This window comes from Macadamia integrifolia, chromosome 5, assembly GCF_013358625.1.
Source record: "Macadamia integrifolia cultivar HAES 741 chromosome 5, SCU_Mint_v3, whole genome shotgun sequence".
NCBI classification, from domain to species: Eukaryota; Viridiplantae; Streptophyta; class Magnoliopsida; order Proteales; family Proteaceae; genus Macadamia; species Macadamia integrifolia.
The window spans coordinates 78,693-94,293 of NC_056561.1; the positions used below are offsets into that span (position 1 = coordinate 78,693).

General features: G+C 40.3%; 3 protein-coding genes across 3 annotated transcripts; 2 read left to right on the plus strand and 1 right to left on the minus strand.

Moving 5' to 3' along the window:
* Positions 1-840: 840 nt before the first annotated feature.
* Positions 841-2,342, plus strand: LOC122079215. The gene has a single exon (XM_042645480.1). It carries the CDS (start codon positions 884-886, stop codon positions 2,138-2,140), a length of 1,257 nt encoding a protein of 418 aa, XP_042501414.1. The 5' UTR covers positions 841-883; the 3' UTR covers positions 2,141-2,342.
* A 2,172-nt stretch (positions 2,343-4,514) lies between these two features.
* LOC122078531 (cyclin-B1-2-like) lies at positions 4,515-8,084 on the plus strand. The gene is made up of 4 exons (XM_042644545.1): positions 4,515-4,705; positions 4,838-4,938; positions 7,220-7,317; positions 7,741-8,084. Exons 1-4 carry the CDS (start codon positions 4,577-4,579, stop codon positions 7,839-7,841), a joined length of 429 nt encoding a protein of 142 aa, XP_042500479.1. The 5' UTR covers positions 4,515-4,576; the 3' UTR covers positions 7,842-8,084.
* A 3,244-nt stretch (positions 8,085-11,328) lies between these two features.
* Positions 11,329-15,601, minus strand: LOC122078530 (cellulose synthase-like protein D5). The gene is made up of 3 exons (XM_042644544.1): positions 14,546-15,601; positions 13,558-14,362; positions 11,329-13,470 (listed from the first exon to the last, which is right to left on the minus strand). The coding sequence occupies exons 1-3, from the start codon at positions 15,445-15,447 to the stop codon at positions 11,689-11,691; spliced, it is 3,489 nt and encodes a 1,162-aa protein (XP_042500478.1). The 5' UTR covers positions 15,448-15,601; the 3' UTR covers positions 11,329-11,688.

Here is a 15,601-nt window from a genome sequence, read left to right on the forward strand (position 1 = left end):
TTGCATTGCTTGAGGACATATATTGCTCCTGAAGGATGTCCTAAATTAACCAGCTTATCATTATTTGCAACTCATAAAAGATCGGACTTTAGAATACCAATGAGATACTATTGTGTTTTGTATGAAAACACTGGGAAAAGAAAATCTAGTAGAAAAACTTGAATTTCAATACCAACTGAAAAGGTGAAAGCTCGAAACTAAAGAATTTTTCCCTCATGGCCAATTTAAGATTCTAATATATTAGGTTTTTTCACAATGTTGTAATATCCCATTGGTTGAACCTCTTTATAATATCAATCCCCAAGAAAAGGCAATATAGTAGAAGTTATAGTATTTTAAAAATAAATCAAGACATAATACTTCTTATCCTATACACCTAGTTAATTCAAGATTTATAGTATTTAAAAAGGTTGAAAATAATTGGAGAGCAATTCACTATCTTATGGAAACATTGTTCTTTGGACAACCTATCTTTTTCCGTTTTTGTTATGGAGTTGTGTTCTTTGGCTCTAGATTAGCATTTGTTAACCTTGTTCCAGAATAAAAAACAGAACAACAATGACGTTACATTGGTCATTGAAAGCGAGAAGAACTTGTAGAAGCTACCAAGCTTAGGACAGGCACCCCTAATCTCTCCCTCGCCCTCAATGAATTTAAATAAAATTAATGAAGATATATTGGTCATTTTGTACAAAGTAGGGAAATTTTCGTCCTATAAAACCAAGAAATTCCTAACAAACTCTAACCGCTTCTTGTGCCGACGTGGCATCCAGTTCACTCTCAGTCATGCGGTTGTATAAAACTACTCCCGAGTCCAGCCTCTCCCATTTCTCTCCGCATCTTCCACCTGAACTTCTTCTCTCCGCAAGTAAAGCTTTCATCCATGGCGACAAATATTCTACTGACGGTTCTTACTATCTCGTTCGTTGTTTCGTTCTACCTCTCGTTGACGAGCGCGGCTGTGATGAACGTAGCTTCTGTGTCTGCATTTTCCACTCCAGTTGGTTCGCCGCTGCCTTCTCAAGATATCCAAGAATCTATCTATCCAACTGCTCAGTTTCAACGGATCTTGACGAATCTCGGATTCCATCAACTCGCCATGGCGATTCCATCCCTTTCAGACTCCGCATTTCCAATCTGGAACGGTCCTTCAACGCTCTTCGCACCGACAGATGCTTCTATCCAGAGCTGCGGTTCTTGCTCTCTACCGCAGCTTCTCCGAGAACACATGGTTCCAGGTATCTTCTCTCTCGATTATCTCCGCAAGCTCTCTTTCGGGACGAAGCTGGAGACCATGAGCCCTGGACGCTGCATTACTGTCACCTCGGAGGCCGAGGATAACACCAAGATTTTCATCGGCGGTGTCGAGATTACACATCCAGATCTCTACAACAACGGTGTTATCGTCGTTCACTGCCTCCAAGGTTTCGTCGCTCCTCTCTCGCCGTTGTCTTGCAATGTCGAGAGGATGACTTCACTTTCCTTTCCTCCTCAACCGTCCTTTTCCGATCGAACGCATTCTCTCTCGCAGTATCCTCTGATGCGGATGATGCTGAGGGACGCCATTATTAGACTCCGCAATAATGGCTTCAGCGTCCTCTCTCTTGCTCTGTGGGTAAAGTATCCGGAACTAGTCTATCTCAAGAACATGACAGTGTTCGCTCTCGAAGACGAATCGATCTTCTCTGGAGGACACGCGTACGTTAGCAGTGTGAGGTTCCACATCGTGCCAGACCGGATGTTGATGGACGCCGATCTGACGAAGCTGCCGGTGGGGACTGTTTTGCCGACTTTGGAGATTGGTCAGACTCTAGTGGTAACGACCGCAGCTGGTACGGAAGGATCATCGTCGTTGAGGATCAACTACGTGCGTGTGAGGAATCCTGATGTGATGCACAATTTCAAGATTGTGGTCCACAGTGTGGTTTGGCCGTTCCCTCACATTCATCCACCGGCGTTCGCTGGAATTGGTGGAGACACGGGGTTGGACATGAGCATCGATGACGAGTCGACCTTGCAGACTGGCGATGCCGGCAATGTTGGTGAGGGAACTTGTGTGGCTACGGAGGGAGGAAGCTGTGCTTCAAGCCCCGGTGTCCAGGCTACGCTGGTGAGTGAAGATCACCATGGCCAGCTGTGAAGTGCCAAGTTGATCATGTTGTTATTTGTCGTCTTCACTGCTCTACAGTCTCTTAACTGATCATTTGCTTTACAAATGCACACAAGTTTAGCTTTCCCTCTTCTTTTTACTTTGTTGGGGAGTTATACTGGTTTCCTTGGCGCCATTGTTGTATTGTACGAAAGAAGGGAAATACTGAAATACTACCACTCCACTGTCTACACATGCATCGTATACACCGATCATAGATCATTAGATGTAGCTGAGGACGCCCGGATCCCACCCGTCTCACTCGGTCCACCCACACCACATGGGCGGTATGAGATGGGATGGGGTGGTTACCTGCACGGGAAGAGGTATTAGCGATTGGCTGCATATATTACCTAAGTAAGATGTATTTTTAAGTGAATATACGTGCAAAGGATTCAATCTCCCCAAAATGTATTAGAGGCTGAGAGGTGAAATTGGTGAAATGATCTATCAAAGTGGGGTAGAGAATGGATACTCTGCATGTATGTTCAAGTAAACGTACATGCAAGGATCCAACACTTATCCCATTTTCTGTCATTCAAAGAATGAAGAGGGGTACATCAATAAGCAAAAAAGGACAAGCGTTAGAACCTCACATGTTCATCCTAGCGAACGTATGTGTAGAGGATCCATTCTCCTAGTGCAATAGAGCCCTAGACTAAAAGAGGTTGCTTGATCCATTCTCATCGCCCAACCCTCACCCCATACCCCCTGGCCACCCTTTCTTGATCAGATAGGACACCAACACCTAGCAGCCTATGTGCTTTCGATAAGATTTGACCTAAAAAAACATCTATCAAATTGGTTCAAGAATGAAGAAAAAAAAAAGTATCCTCCCCATGGACATGGCACAACCGCTTGGGTCTATATAAAGTGGAGCAAGATTGATAAACATATAGAAAAGAAAGCACAGTATGACAATAGCCATGCGTGTGATCTCAATGTTTTTTTCTTCTTCCATGTTCTTTTATGGCTACCATTTCTAACATGATATGTCAATAGTCATGTGTGAGGCATGGATTTAGGTATGGATATTGGATCGGCCAATATGCATTAATATCCGCAGTGACTAATATCAATACAACACTAACATTTAACGATCAATACAGTTCAAAAAATGATTTTTATTTGAAATTATTAATTGACCTGATACAGCCTTTCTGTATCACTATTGATGTCAAATGATAGAGAGGCTGATATGACGAACTAAAACCTTGATAAGAGGAAAATTTTCATGATTATTTCTTGTAGTAAAGAAAAAAATTTCAAATTGAAGAGGGACTGTCCTTGTTGGTCATGATTAGGAACACTTAACCCCAAAAAAATTGATTAAGAATCATGTCAAGGGGTTGTTTTTTGCAAAAGTATTGTTGAAATCTAAAATAGGTAACAGAAAGAACAAAATTGGGAAGACCTAAAATTTGTGTAAGTTATTGAATTGACTTTACCAGAAAAAACACACTACCCCTGTGAAAGAAAAAACCATTAGATGTAGTGTTTATCACACTATTTTATTGAGGTTATTTTGATCAAATAAATAGGAAAAGTGTAAGAAAAATTCTGAGCCATTAGTGGAGGGTGGGGTGATGGATAGTTTGGTAAGTGGGGGAGTAAAGAATTCTTTAACTTCATTTCATGTGAGGACGGAGAGAGAGAGAAAGATTAATATGTCATTGCCACTGCTACTATGTCATTGGCGTTGCAAGACATGAGTGAGAGAATGTTATAGATTGAAGCACAAGGGGGAAGATTAGGGAGAGGAGTTGTTCTATTATTAATTGACATTTTCTTTATAGGGTTTTGGCTCTCCCTTCAATATATTAAACACTCAACATCAAGAGGACCAAGATACACACCACAACAGATGGGCACATGCACTCATATCCTCCCAACTTTGATATTAGGTTTATATAGAACGGTATTTAGAGTAAAAAAAAAAAATTACTAATAATAATATTTTTGGACCAATTTATAGTTGGGTATTTAAAGTAAAAAAAAAAAAAGCTAATAATATATTTTTGGACAATTTATAGCTCGATTTATTTTTTTTTTTTTAGACTATAGATATGGATTGGAGGAATCGCTCCTACCGATTCTGGCCAAATCGGATTGTAATCGAGAGGATTTGATTCCGGTCCGATTACGTCGACGACTTGGGGCACGAGCCTACGGACCAATGTTCCAATCGCCTTCGAGAAGAAACCATTTTATCAATTTTCTATCATTGCCCATAAAGAACGCCAATTCTACATAGGAAATAGTGTACTTCACGTCATTCACGAAGAGCATCCGATGTCCAAGAAAATAAAAATCATGACACAATCCCACGTTTGCCCATCAGCACAGGCCTTATTACGAAGTAGTCGTGTAGTACACAAGCAAAGAACTGTTTGAGGCCTCCGTAGTCTGTAATCGAAGAAGAGAGAAATGGAGGGCTCGAAGACGATCGCTCACGAAATCAATGGGAACGAAAAGGATGCTTTGCGCTTTGGATTACAAGGCGTTAAGAGTGAAATTGTTCTTGATGCTCATCCCCTCCAATCCGCGCTGGAATCGGTACAAATCTTGGAAAAATCCCTTCTTTTTTTTGCCCTCTTCTTATGGAGATTGTTTAATGGTGGGTTTCCATGTTTCCCTATTTTATTTTTTTTCTAATTGCGTTCATTTTTTGCTGAATTTATTGATCAGACGAGGGTAAAACAAGGGCAAATGAAAAGAAAGATCCTCGCTAGCACTTATGGGTCAGCTTTTCCTTTGAAGATGGATCTCGACAGGCAAATCTTGTCTAGGTATCATATTCTGTAGATGACATACTTTAGTTCTCTATTGTGTGAAATCAGATAGTAATTTCAGACCTAAATCCCTAACCCTCGAACCCACAAGAGATATGTACTAACTATGAGCTTCTTAAATTCTTCAGTATGTAATTTAGCTCGAACTATCGTCTTATTGGCCGAAAATGTTATATGGGGAGTCTTGGTCACTGGTGATTAAAGAACTGTAATAGTTATATAGAGGGTTATTGTTATTATCATGTAATCACTAATCACTTCTGTTCGGGTTTCGTTCCGAGCATGAGAAATTACGAGTGTCAAGGATGTTCTGAAGCTAGGCAATGCTTGTTTTGAATGGACTTGGATAAGATTTTTAAGGGAAAAACGGGTGAAGGAGCATAACCTCTAAAGTCTAACTTCTTGTGTGTGAGAGGGGAGGGGTGGACTTGTGACTGATGTAGATGAAATATCCTCATGGGAATAAAAACATAATGATGCACTCTATCTCATTGTTGTTCTGCATGTCAGATCCTGTGTTTTTAAGTAGATTGTTACTGGAGATCTAGGCAAGATGAGTGCCGACTCATTTAGCCGTATGATCTGGGGCAAGATGGTCTCATTCTTTTGGGAAGGGGATTTATTAAATAATGGAAGGAATGTACAAGGACAAACCGAAAATCATAAAAAACTCAATGAGGATGAGTAACCCTAACCAGAGCAGCTAGAAATGGAGGTCCAGATGTACAATACTTCTTTTCTGGAAATTTCTCTTTGTAAGATCCTGCTGACCTTGGGCCGTAAAACTATATTTTCTTAGAGAAAGCTTGGAATATATTTTCTCAAGGATCTGTATATCCAGTGATAAGGTGTCTCAGACTCTCACCTCCCAAGACCCACCAGACAAGCTGCAATCTCTGTTATTTTGGAGTTGCCAATTCCACAGGCCTGGTTATCTGTATAAATCTTTTTGAATCCATATTTTCATTGTTCTGTTGAGTTCTCTTGTTTGGTAACTTTCATCGTTGTCAAGGTGTGGCTCAGGTGGCACGTGGCCCAAGGCAACCATTTACTTATGCATCAAGACGCCCATACTTAAAAAACAGTCTTAGGTCCTTGCCCTCCAGATGTTATTGAACTTCTTTTTGGTGCCGCAGATGTTATAAATCTTAAGCATTTTTCATATCTGCCCTTAAACGGCCTGGTCCATAGAATATACTGTGTGCCTCGGAGCCATGCCAAGAAGAAATGTTCTTATAGAAGAGCTTTGAAAGACATGGTCATATGTAGGGTGGTGATTTAATGTGCTCAATTGAGGCTTAAATTTGTTGAGAATATAAAGGTAAATACTGTTTAATTGGTTGTGATTTGGAATGAGAATGGCAAAAGATAAAAAGGAATTTTGGCTATGATCAACAATGCAAAGAAACACAAACATGGGTTAGTGTTCAGACCCTCTTATCTATTCTCTTGGAGCACTTGCTTTTTCCTATTTAATTTCACACCAGCTGTTGAAAATTTCAACTATATTGGTCAGAATGAAGCATTGATTCACTGAATACCTCCCTTTCTTTGAGATATCTTGCTTATGATTGCTTTCTGCAATTTCTGGTGCTCATATTGCCTTGTATGGACCAGATAGTGTACCCAAATGTTGGCATTTTTCCAATTAGGTTACAGGTTTAGTAAGTCACAAAAGGGATATAATAGACTCTACTGTCTTCACTGTAAATTGTGAAAAATGAGTTGGGATTTGTTGCTTTGCTGGTTTTTTTTTTTTTAGCTGTGCTTATATATTTGTTTGTTGACCAACATCTCCATAGCATATAATACAATACTTCTTTCTCTTGCTGATGGAAAAGAAAATTCATCTGACACCTAAATGCTCTATTCCTTGATTTCTTCATCCAGAAAGACTAGGCTAGTTGGCAGAGTTTTCTTGCATTGAATATAGCACTGACGTTACCACAAAAATTGAAGAATTCAAAGACTGAAAAGAATCATAATAATTATAGAAGGTGGATTTTTTTTTTTAATATATTAAAAAAGCAAAACATTCTAAGGAAGTCATGGAATGGGATGTTTAATTAGATAATCCTACAAATCCTTTGCGAGGAACCAAAACTATTTAGCTCAGAGTGAAGGTTTTTTTTTTTTTTTTTTTTTTTTTTGTTTTTGATAGAACAAACACTTCATAGTCACCATAAGGCCTGATTTCTTATTTAGTTTTATATTAAACCCACTGTTATTCGTCTTTTTTGTCATTCCTTAATGTTGTCATTGTTTTTGGCTGTTGCAGATTCCAGAGACCTCCTGGAGCATTGCCATCTTCTATGCTAGGTTTGGAGGCTCTCAGTGGAAGCTTGGATGACTTTGGCTTTGAAGAGTATCACCCTGGTAACAATTTTATTTTTAACCTTTCCTCCACACAAATCCGTCAAGATGTCGTGAAATTTGAGATTGTGCAGCTAGCCTGTGAGCTCGAACAGATGGCTGGAAGCTTTGAGAAATGAAACACTTCCAAAATTCCACGGATGTTAATTTGAATCAGCATTGTGAGGATTTTGACTTTCCTGAATAACAGATTGCCTATGGGTCCACAATAATAGAGTTTAGATTAGTGAGCAGTTGAACTCTGTATCCTACTAATTATCATTGATAAATTTAAATGGAAAAAGAAAATGTAAAAATTTCTTTCTGGTGGAATATTGGATCACTGGCAAAGATCTACTTCCCTCGGTATAGTGGTTAAAATGATTTCAGTATTCTGGTTTTTTGTCTCCTGCAGTTTCTTATGCTTCTCTCTGCTGTTTCTTGCAGATCCATGTGACTCAGAAACTCTCCGGCCAGTAGACATGCATCATGGAATGGAAGTTCGTCTTGGCCTCTCCAAGGGACCGCCCTGCCCTAGTTTTAACTGATCTACTCCATTTGCGCATTGTCATTGGGGTTGCATTGTTCCTTCTGTTTCATTGTGGTTACTACATACTGATTATATACACTGAATTGAATTTATGTAATTGAGTATCTGGAAACGCAACGGAAGGCCATGGTCTGTCATTCTAATGCACAAATTTGCCTGAGAAAGAAGAAAAGTCTATGTTACCTAGCCTATATGGTTCTGTTTTGGTGTTATTTCAATGGATTTTTAGAAGTTTGGTTTAGATACTGACCTGAAATTCAATTATTCAAGAAATGGATTTTTGGCGATTAATTTGGGTAAAATAAGGATTGGAGTGTTGCTGTTTAATATTTGAATTAACTCCCTTAATCAATTCTTAAAAAATTTCTGAATCTGTTTAGCAAATGCCACTTACATTTGCTTGATACCAGCACCATGTTATGAACCATTTGTCCTTGATAAGCTTTGAAATACGACATCTGCAGAGTACAGTTTCAGGCTCTCCTTTTTCCCCCATCTTCCCTACCCAAAATTGATTGGATTTGGTGTCAAATAACAACCAAGTAAATGAACCATGCACCAAGCTAATCATGGCATCTTACCAACCATAAGTATCAAGTGCTTCCTAATACCCTCAAGGTGGAAGAGGATTCATCAAGCGTTCAGTGACTACGAGTAGTTAAGGCCTAGTTGAGTTGTGTTAAGCTGAAAATTTGTTGAACTCTAAGATGATTCAAATAACACTTGCACAAACCAACCATTTGGTTGCAATAAGCAAAGACGTCAAAGCACAGACATCAAAACAAGTGGTTATGAGTTTGAGTCAGGAAACAGCCTCTCTATGAAGAGGGGGTAAGGCTCCGTACATTATGAACCTCTACATACCTTAAGCACAGATATCAAGCAATCGACTTCAAGTAGGTAATGATCCCAGAAACTTGGATGGTAGTATACACAGGAAATTATCTCACATATTACATTGAGGTGCCAAATATTCATGGCCATTGTAACGTCCTTACTGGGACCTCCTCCTCATCCAAGTCAATACCACCAACCTTGGTGTTTCCAGATGCAAGTTCAGCAAAAAGGGTAGAAATGAACGCCATTACATGCAGCCCAGCATTCTTGGCAAGGGTTTTAGGTACCATTTCAATGCTTTCAGAAAATTTTGCTATAGCATATTGATCCAAGCCGCAAGCAAGTCAAAGATTGAGTTAAGACCCCATTAGCTGCCCATCATTCTTGAACAGTGATGCATGAAAATCAGAGAAATCAGAGACTGTAATAGCAAAGCCATTGTTAGTGGCTTTGACCTTGGGAAATAATATCTAAAGCTAGGAGAAAGAAGAGGCATCTTCGCTCAAACTAAGACAAGAACACATGGCTACTAGTTATTGATGAAGTGGCTATAGACTGTATAGACATTGTTAGTAACTCTTCATGCATGGTTGCGTATTTTCTCAGCTCAGGTTGCTCGCCATACAATCCTTATACCAATCAACTGGATCAGCACCGGACCTCTTACCGTTACAAGTAACATGTTTGTATTAAGAAGAACAACCAGAGGCATCTCCTAAATGAAAAATCACCAAGGACATATTTGTATTAAGCAGCACAACCAGAATTTGAATCCACAAGGCCATGTGGAGTTGCATTTCTCATAAGTATTTATGGAGTTGTGAACTTGTTACAATCCAGTCAGAAAGACTTAGGACTGAGTCTATTCACCTGAACCTCTAAATAAACATATACCGAAAATGAAGACTTTCCACTCAAGCCTTTATCTTGAAATCATTAAATATTCAATAAGATGCCCAATTCATAAACTATGCTGTAATTTATAAGCTTTCTAACAGAGCATCTTCTAAAAGCAACTGACATTATAAAATGGATCAAGATCCAAATGGATGGACTAGTCTAAACTCCAAACATCAGCAAAGCTGAATATGGCCTGATGTGCTGCTTGTGGAGGGACTGAGCTGCATCATCATTGACCCTAGGCTGAATGACTCAGAAGCTACAACGTCGCATAATTTTTTTTTGTTTTTTTGGCAATGCATCATAGATGCTTAGCAGTATATTTAAAGGGTACATATGCAAATGTACCCTTTAAATAAGCACATTTACAAAACCATATACCTACATGAAATTGGCAGGATAGAAGATGAAGATAGATAAAAACACGGAAAGATCACTAATATCAGCAGGGTAAACTTTCTTAACCTCAAAATTCACTACCCACACAGAATATGGACTTCTAGAAAAGAAAACCTAAGTGGACTTGGACTTCTAGAAAAGGAAAATAAGGCATTTACAAAGCCAAAGCTTCTGACTGTAAAATCGAAACTGCTCATCACTGTGAATTAGGAATTTCCTTTCTTCAGCTGTGCAACTGTATCAACAACCCCAGCAAAAACTACAATTTATGAAAAGGAATATCAAGGATAGGATTTCGATATCTCTGAGAGAAGCAAATGAACTTCATACCCACATTTGAGAATCTTGAAAGTCAAACTATATGTATTCAAAGTTTATAGTGTTATAAAGCATAGAACCTCACAAGAAAAAAGTACAATACATAAAAATGTTTATAAAACAGACCCAACAGCATTTCCACATAAGCCATTGTCAATGGACACAGAAAAAGAAAGCAGAAAAGAAATGAGGATTTCGGTAACATAGCTAAGAGGACATTTTAGCCCATGAAAGGCAGCCAGTAATTTTATTGTACTTGACCTCCTGAACAAATATAATAGTGATGCTTACTTGAATATCCATGGTGATGGAAGGTACTCTGCAGAATAGTATATTCATGGATGGTCCCATTCACCATGCCAAACAAAAAGACAAATAGGGTTAGGACTCCTCCTAGTGTATCCATGGTGAACACTTAATGGCAGTCCTGTCAACTTTCTCTATAAAATGTTCGCTTTTAGCATTTGAAAGCCAATTCAGAAATCCTGAGGTTTTCACAAGAACGCACCAGACAAATTAGATTGTTGACAATATTTCACCTTTTCAAAAACAATTATCATTTTTACTAATTAGATGATAACGAAGTGCACACGGAACGGAGTCAAGTCACAGATAAGATTAGCGGCTTCTTCTTGTCATAAAAAACATTTCACATTATCTCAAAACAGTGAACTTTCTGACTATTTCAACAATCATCAAGCTGGGTAAATGAAAAGGCAGCACAAAATGACCCAAGATGCCCATTGGTTTTGGGACAAAATATTCTTGCAGACATAAAAATATATGTTAAAGTACTGAACATCAATGCCTCCTTGTATTGAAAATATTTTTGTTATCTCCAAGGTTTCAAACCTGGAATCAGGGATCATTGATTCAGCAGGAATCAGGATCGGTAACGGCGGTAATCTTTGACCCCTACTGGCATCTCATTTCCCAATGTAGATGACAGTTCATGACAACAATGATTATATTTTTTATTTTTTTATCATTTTTATTTTTTTTTTATGGGCATGATCTCTGAGTCTCAAAAGGAAGACAAAAAATAGACATCACATTTTACTCGGCAACATGAAATGATTAGAATGTTTTTTTCCTCACTCTATACAGATTGCAAGAATCTTGAGAACAATGGTGGTGGAAAGCTGCTTGTAGACATCAACATCCTTTGATGACAGCTTCATCGAGGCCTAAGATATGCTTTTATCCTTTCTTAAGCATTGCTTGGACTCCAGATTTTCGCATTTGGAACACCATTTTCATGGCAGATATCTCATATTTGAGTTTTAACTGCTCAATGTAACACCAGAAGGCTTCCTCTCCACTGGGGGTGCAAGAAATGTAAGAGATTCAGATACAAAAACTCTAGAAACTCCTTTTATAGCAGGAGGGCATCAAGGGAACTGGAAATTCATAAAAACCTGACTCCCAGCAGGAGGGCTTATGTACACCCACAGCAAGGAAATAATGATTGACAGCAACCCAGACCATACAAAGACTATGGTGGGGACTTTCCCTCTTTTCCCCATCAAACCCTTAGCAAATGGATAGAGATGGCACAGCACCCAAAAGCTGAAGAACACCCCTCCAAGGAGCCTGCTCCACTGCGGGAATGGGCTGTATATGGTCCTTGCCACACCGACTGCAATTGCTATGGTGTTCACCATCATTATTGTGATTGGTAGGACCATCAGGAAGCTCCACTTCACTATGTATAGATCTGCAAACTCATCATCTCCATCATCAGGTGCTGAAGATTTGGATGTCAATGTGAATGAGATATCAACTCCTGCAATTAGCTTTAGGAGGCCCTGTAACACAGCAGCTGGGTGAGCACTGGTTCCACCAATCAACCAGAATTGTTCGTTCCGCCACCATTCATGAAGAGTGATCCCAGACCACCTTATCTCAAGGATGGCTAGCAGGCATAAGGTGATTGTAATCATCAATAAGAATATAAGAAAGGTCACATTGAGGGACTCTACTATGAACTGCCCTGTGAAGAGGGACATTGCTGGCAGGAAGCAGTATACAAGAAGGAAGAATGATGTGAAGGGGTATATTCCAACGTTGAAGTAGGCCACCTTTTGCAAGAATTTCATCCGTCGAGAGGCGAACAGAGCATTGTTACGGGAGAAGAAGATCTCAACAGAGCCAGTTGCCCAGCGGAGGACTTGGTGGAGCCGGTCAGTCAGATTGATAGGCGCTGTACCTCTGAATGCATCACGCTTGGTGATGCAGTATACTGATCTCCATCCCCTGTTGTGCATCCGATAACCTGTGACCACATCTTCTGTTACAGAACCATAGATCCATCCTACCCTTCTGCCCCACTCTGTTTTGTCCTCATAGTAGCAAGATATTGCACTTATTGCCTCTGCCACTGTTGCGGCATCTAAGGGCTCTCGAGGCACCGCAAGAGAACCAGCAGGCCGGCCTTGAATCCCTTTTCCTTGCAATTCTTGAAGCAACCTTCCTTGATATTCTGCTACAGGAATTGATGCTACAAGTGCCATAGAGTTTCCAAACCTCTTTGGAAGAAGCAGAGATTCAATGTCTCCATCATCATCCTCATCATTGTGTTCACCATTGATTGGAAATACCATATCATCTGTTTCCTCCTTTGCCACTTTGCGTGATGCTCTCAGCCACAGCTTCATTTTCCTTCTTCCAAACCACCCATGATGTTCTGTAGCCCTCGGAGGACTAAAGCCATAAAGAGCAATTCTTCGGAAAATGCAACCAGTCCCCACATACATTGGACCTTGCAACCCATCTAGTGCTCGCATGCTCACATCAAAGAATACTGTATTGTGGTTTGCGTAACGGTCATTTGGATCAATACCTTCAAACCTCTGTGGGAATTGGACATAGCAGATTCTATCACCACCCCTGTCCAGCATGAAGCACATTCCTTCCCTAAGGGCCAAGGAATTATAGATGTAGTGGTCACAGTCAAGGTTGAGTATAAATGGGCCATTTGACATAATTGCACTTGTTCGAACCAGAGCATTCATAGCCCCTGCTTTCTTGTTGTGATCATAACCTGGTCTTTTCTCTCTGGATACATAGACCAGCATCGGCAATCTGATATCGACTTCAGTGGTATCAACTGGATTCTCGTCATCTGCTTCAGGGCCCATTGCTGGCTCCGAATTTGGTGGTGCTAACATTGCCTAAAGGAAACCATTACTTGAGTTATCACAGCACAATTACGAACAAGAATATAGCTAGTTAATTAAATTGAAGTTGGTGAGAAGTACCTGAATTATACCCGCATGATCTCCTCTTGAATGGTCATTCTCTGCAGACGACCATGTTCCTGGCCAATGAGCCCCATCAGACATCCATGTAGCCTTTGGGACCTTGAGCTTTTCAGAAGGATTGCCACCCATTTCCAACTGTTTTCTCTTTGCTTTTAGCTCTTCATGGGCATTATATGCTTCCGAACGCCTCCTTATTGATTCAGGTAGGGAATTTATCCTCACCTTGAACTCATCATATTCTCTCTTCATCCGTCTTCTCTCCCTGACAAAATCTAGTCGAACTTTGTTCTTGAGAAAGTCACGTTTCTGCCCAAAGTATGCCTCGGGATTTCTTGGTTCTATTCTGTGTTTCCTGCAGAAAGGAACCCATATCTGTGCAAAGCTCGCAGTCTCAGCAAGAGCTTCAAATGTCAGGAGGGATCCTCCATCATCTGATAGATAACAAGCAAGCTTTTCCACAGGGTAATCAACAGCAAGGATTGAGAGAATGGTGTTTGCAGTTACAAGAGGAGGTTCTTTTTCTGGGTCTGCAGTGGAGACAAAAACATCAATCCCTGGAAGATCAGATCTTCCTTTGGGATTCCGAAGGTTTGGGGATTCAAAACGGTCTTTCAAAACAGAGAGGTCGTTCACCCTATTTACAGGACATAGCTTGGAGAGCTGGTCGAGAAGCCATGAAAGGGCAAACCAGAGTTCACAAGTAACTGACATCCCCCATAACCAAATTGCCTCATGGTTGGGATGTCTAATTCTCCAAGTAAGAAAGAAACCAAGTGCAACGAGACGAATTACCATAAGCAACCTGTAGAGGAAGATGATATTAATTTTTAAACTAGAGGCAAAGAATTCACATTTCCACACTTCATATGCATCTAATTATTAATTAAAATAAAATCATGGCAAACCAAGCAAACTGTTTTCATGTGCAAGGCAGCAATTTGGTATGAGCTGAGAAAAACTGGAAGTTCTCTGTTCTTACTCTCACCTGTATGGACTGAGAATGGCAGTAGAAACCGACACCTTCCTGGTCAGAGGTCTCCTGCTTCTTTCTCCGAAATCAGGTGGATATTCGAACCCATTAACCCCAGATCCACCACCGTATCCATCTTTTGGCCAGACCGCATTTCCATACCCATATGTCCCCTTTGTTTCATAGAGCCAGCGGTTGTGATCAAAATCAGGAGGATTTGGAGCTTTAAATGATTTCACCAGTGAAAGCCTTCTATCCACCATTGAGGGAAGGGGACAAGCCTGATCGCCTGCTTCAGACCGGGCTCCATCGTCGTCTGTCACATCCCTGTAAGGCTCCTTACATCCGGGGCAATTGCCTCCATTCCCAAGGCAATCCAGATAACAATCCCTGCAAATTTTGAAACCACAATCACATGGAACCCTTCCATCACCTTTCAATGCTTTGCCGTCACAACCCTCCATGCCGCATATCATTGCCATTGATTTCACCATTTCATGACGGTCACCTGAGCACTCTACAACGTGCCCACGAGTGACCGAGTTGAATCCTCCCGAGAAGATGGTACCTGAGATGTAACTCCTGTTGGGTTTTCCTGGGTCTTTGGCATCATCATCAGGGAGGCTATATTGAGAGGAGTTCATGGTCTGGTGATCCGGGGTTGGTGGGATGTGAACAGTGTAGTTCACAAACTCTGAGCTCACTTCTTCTGCTTCGTCCTTAGACATGGAGCAATATTTTCCAGTTTCACCACTTGAGGCTCGCCTTCCACCACTTGAAGCCCCGTTTCTACCAAGAGGGGAGTTTCTTGAAATTGGACTCGTCAAACCCATGCTTCTAAACCCTCCTCCTTTACCTCCGGAAGAAGAAACTGTGATGGTCACAGGAGAGGAAGGGGAAGAAACCATCTGAACCATTTTCAGTCTACTTTACAGAACTCTTCAAGTTAGAGAAAATAAGATCAAATTGGAGAACAGAAGAAATCTCTCAAATCAGTCCAAAGAGAAGAGTTTGTATGGGAGATGAAGATGATTTAAGCAATTTTTTTTTTCCTTTTTTCTTGAAGATATA

What these genes read in the sequence shown, in the direction of transcription:
- LOC122079215 (XM_042645480.1), top strand. Translation starts at nt 884, where the DNA reads ATGGCGACAAATATTCTACTGACGGTTCTTACTATCTCGTTCGTTGTT.
- LOC122078531 (XM_042644545.1), top strand. Translation starts at nt 4,577, where the DNA reads ATGGAGGGCTCGAAGACGATCGCTCACGAAATCAATGGGAACGAAAAG. An exon ending in GACAGGCAAATCTTGTCTAG is followed by an intron (nt 4,939 to 7,219) that starts GTATCATATTCT and finishes TGGCTGTTGCAG; the next exon opens with ATTCCAGAGACCTCCTGGAG. An exon ending in CTTTGAAGAGTATCACCCTG is followed by an intron (nt 7,318 to 7,740) that starts GTAACAATTTTA and finishes TGTTTCTTGCAG; the next exon opens with ATCCATGTGACTCAGAAACT.
- LOC122078530 (XM_042644544.1), bottom strand. Translation starts at nt 15,447, where the DNA reads ATGGTTCAGATGGTTTCTTCCCCTTCCTCTCCTGTGACCATCACAGTT. An exon ending in GCCATTCTCAGTCCATACAG is followed by an intron (nt 14,363 to 14,545) that starts GTGAGAGTAAGA and finishes CTTCCTCTACAG; the next exon opens with GTTGCTTATGGTAATTCGTC. An exon ending in ATCATGCGGGTATAATTCAG is followed by an intron (nt 13,471 to 13,557) that starts GTACTTCTCACC and finishes GGTTTCCTTTAG; the next exon opens with GCAATGTTAGCACCACCAAA.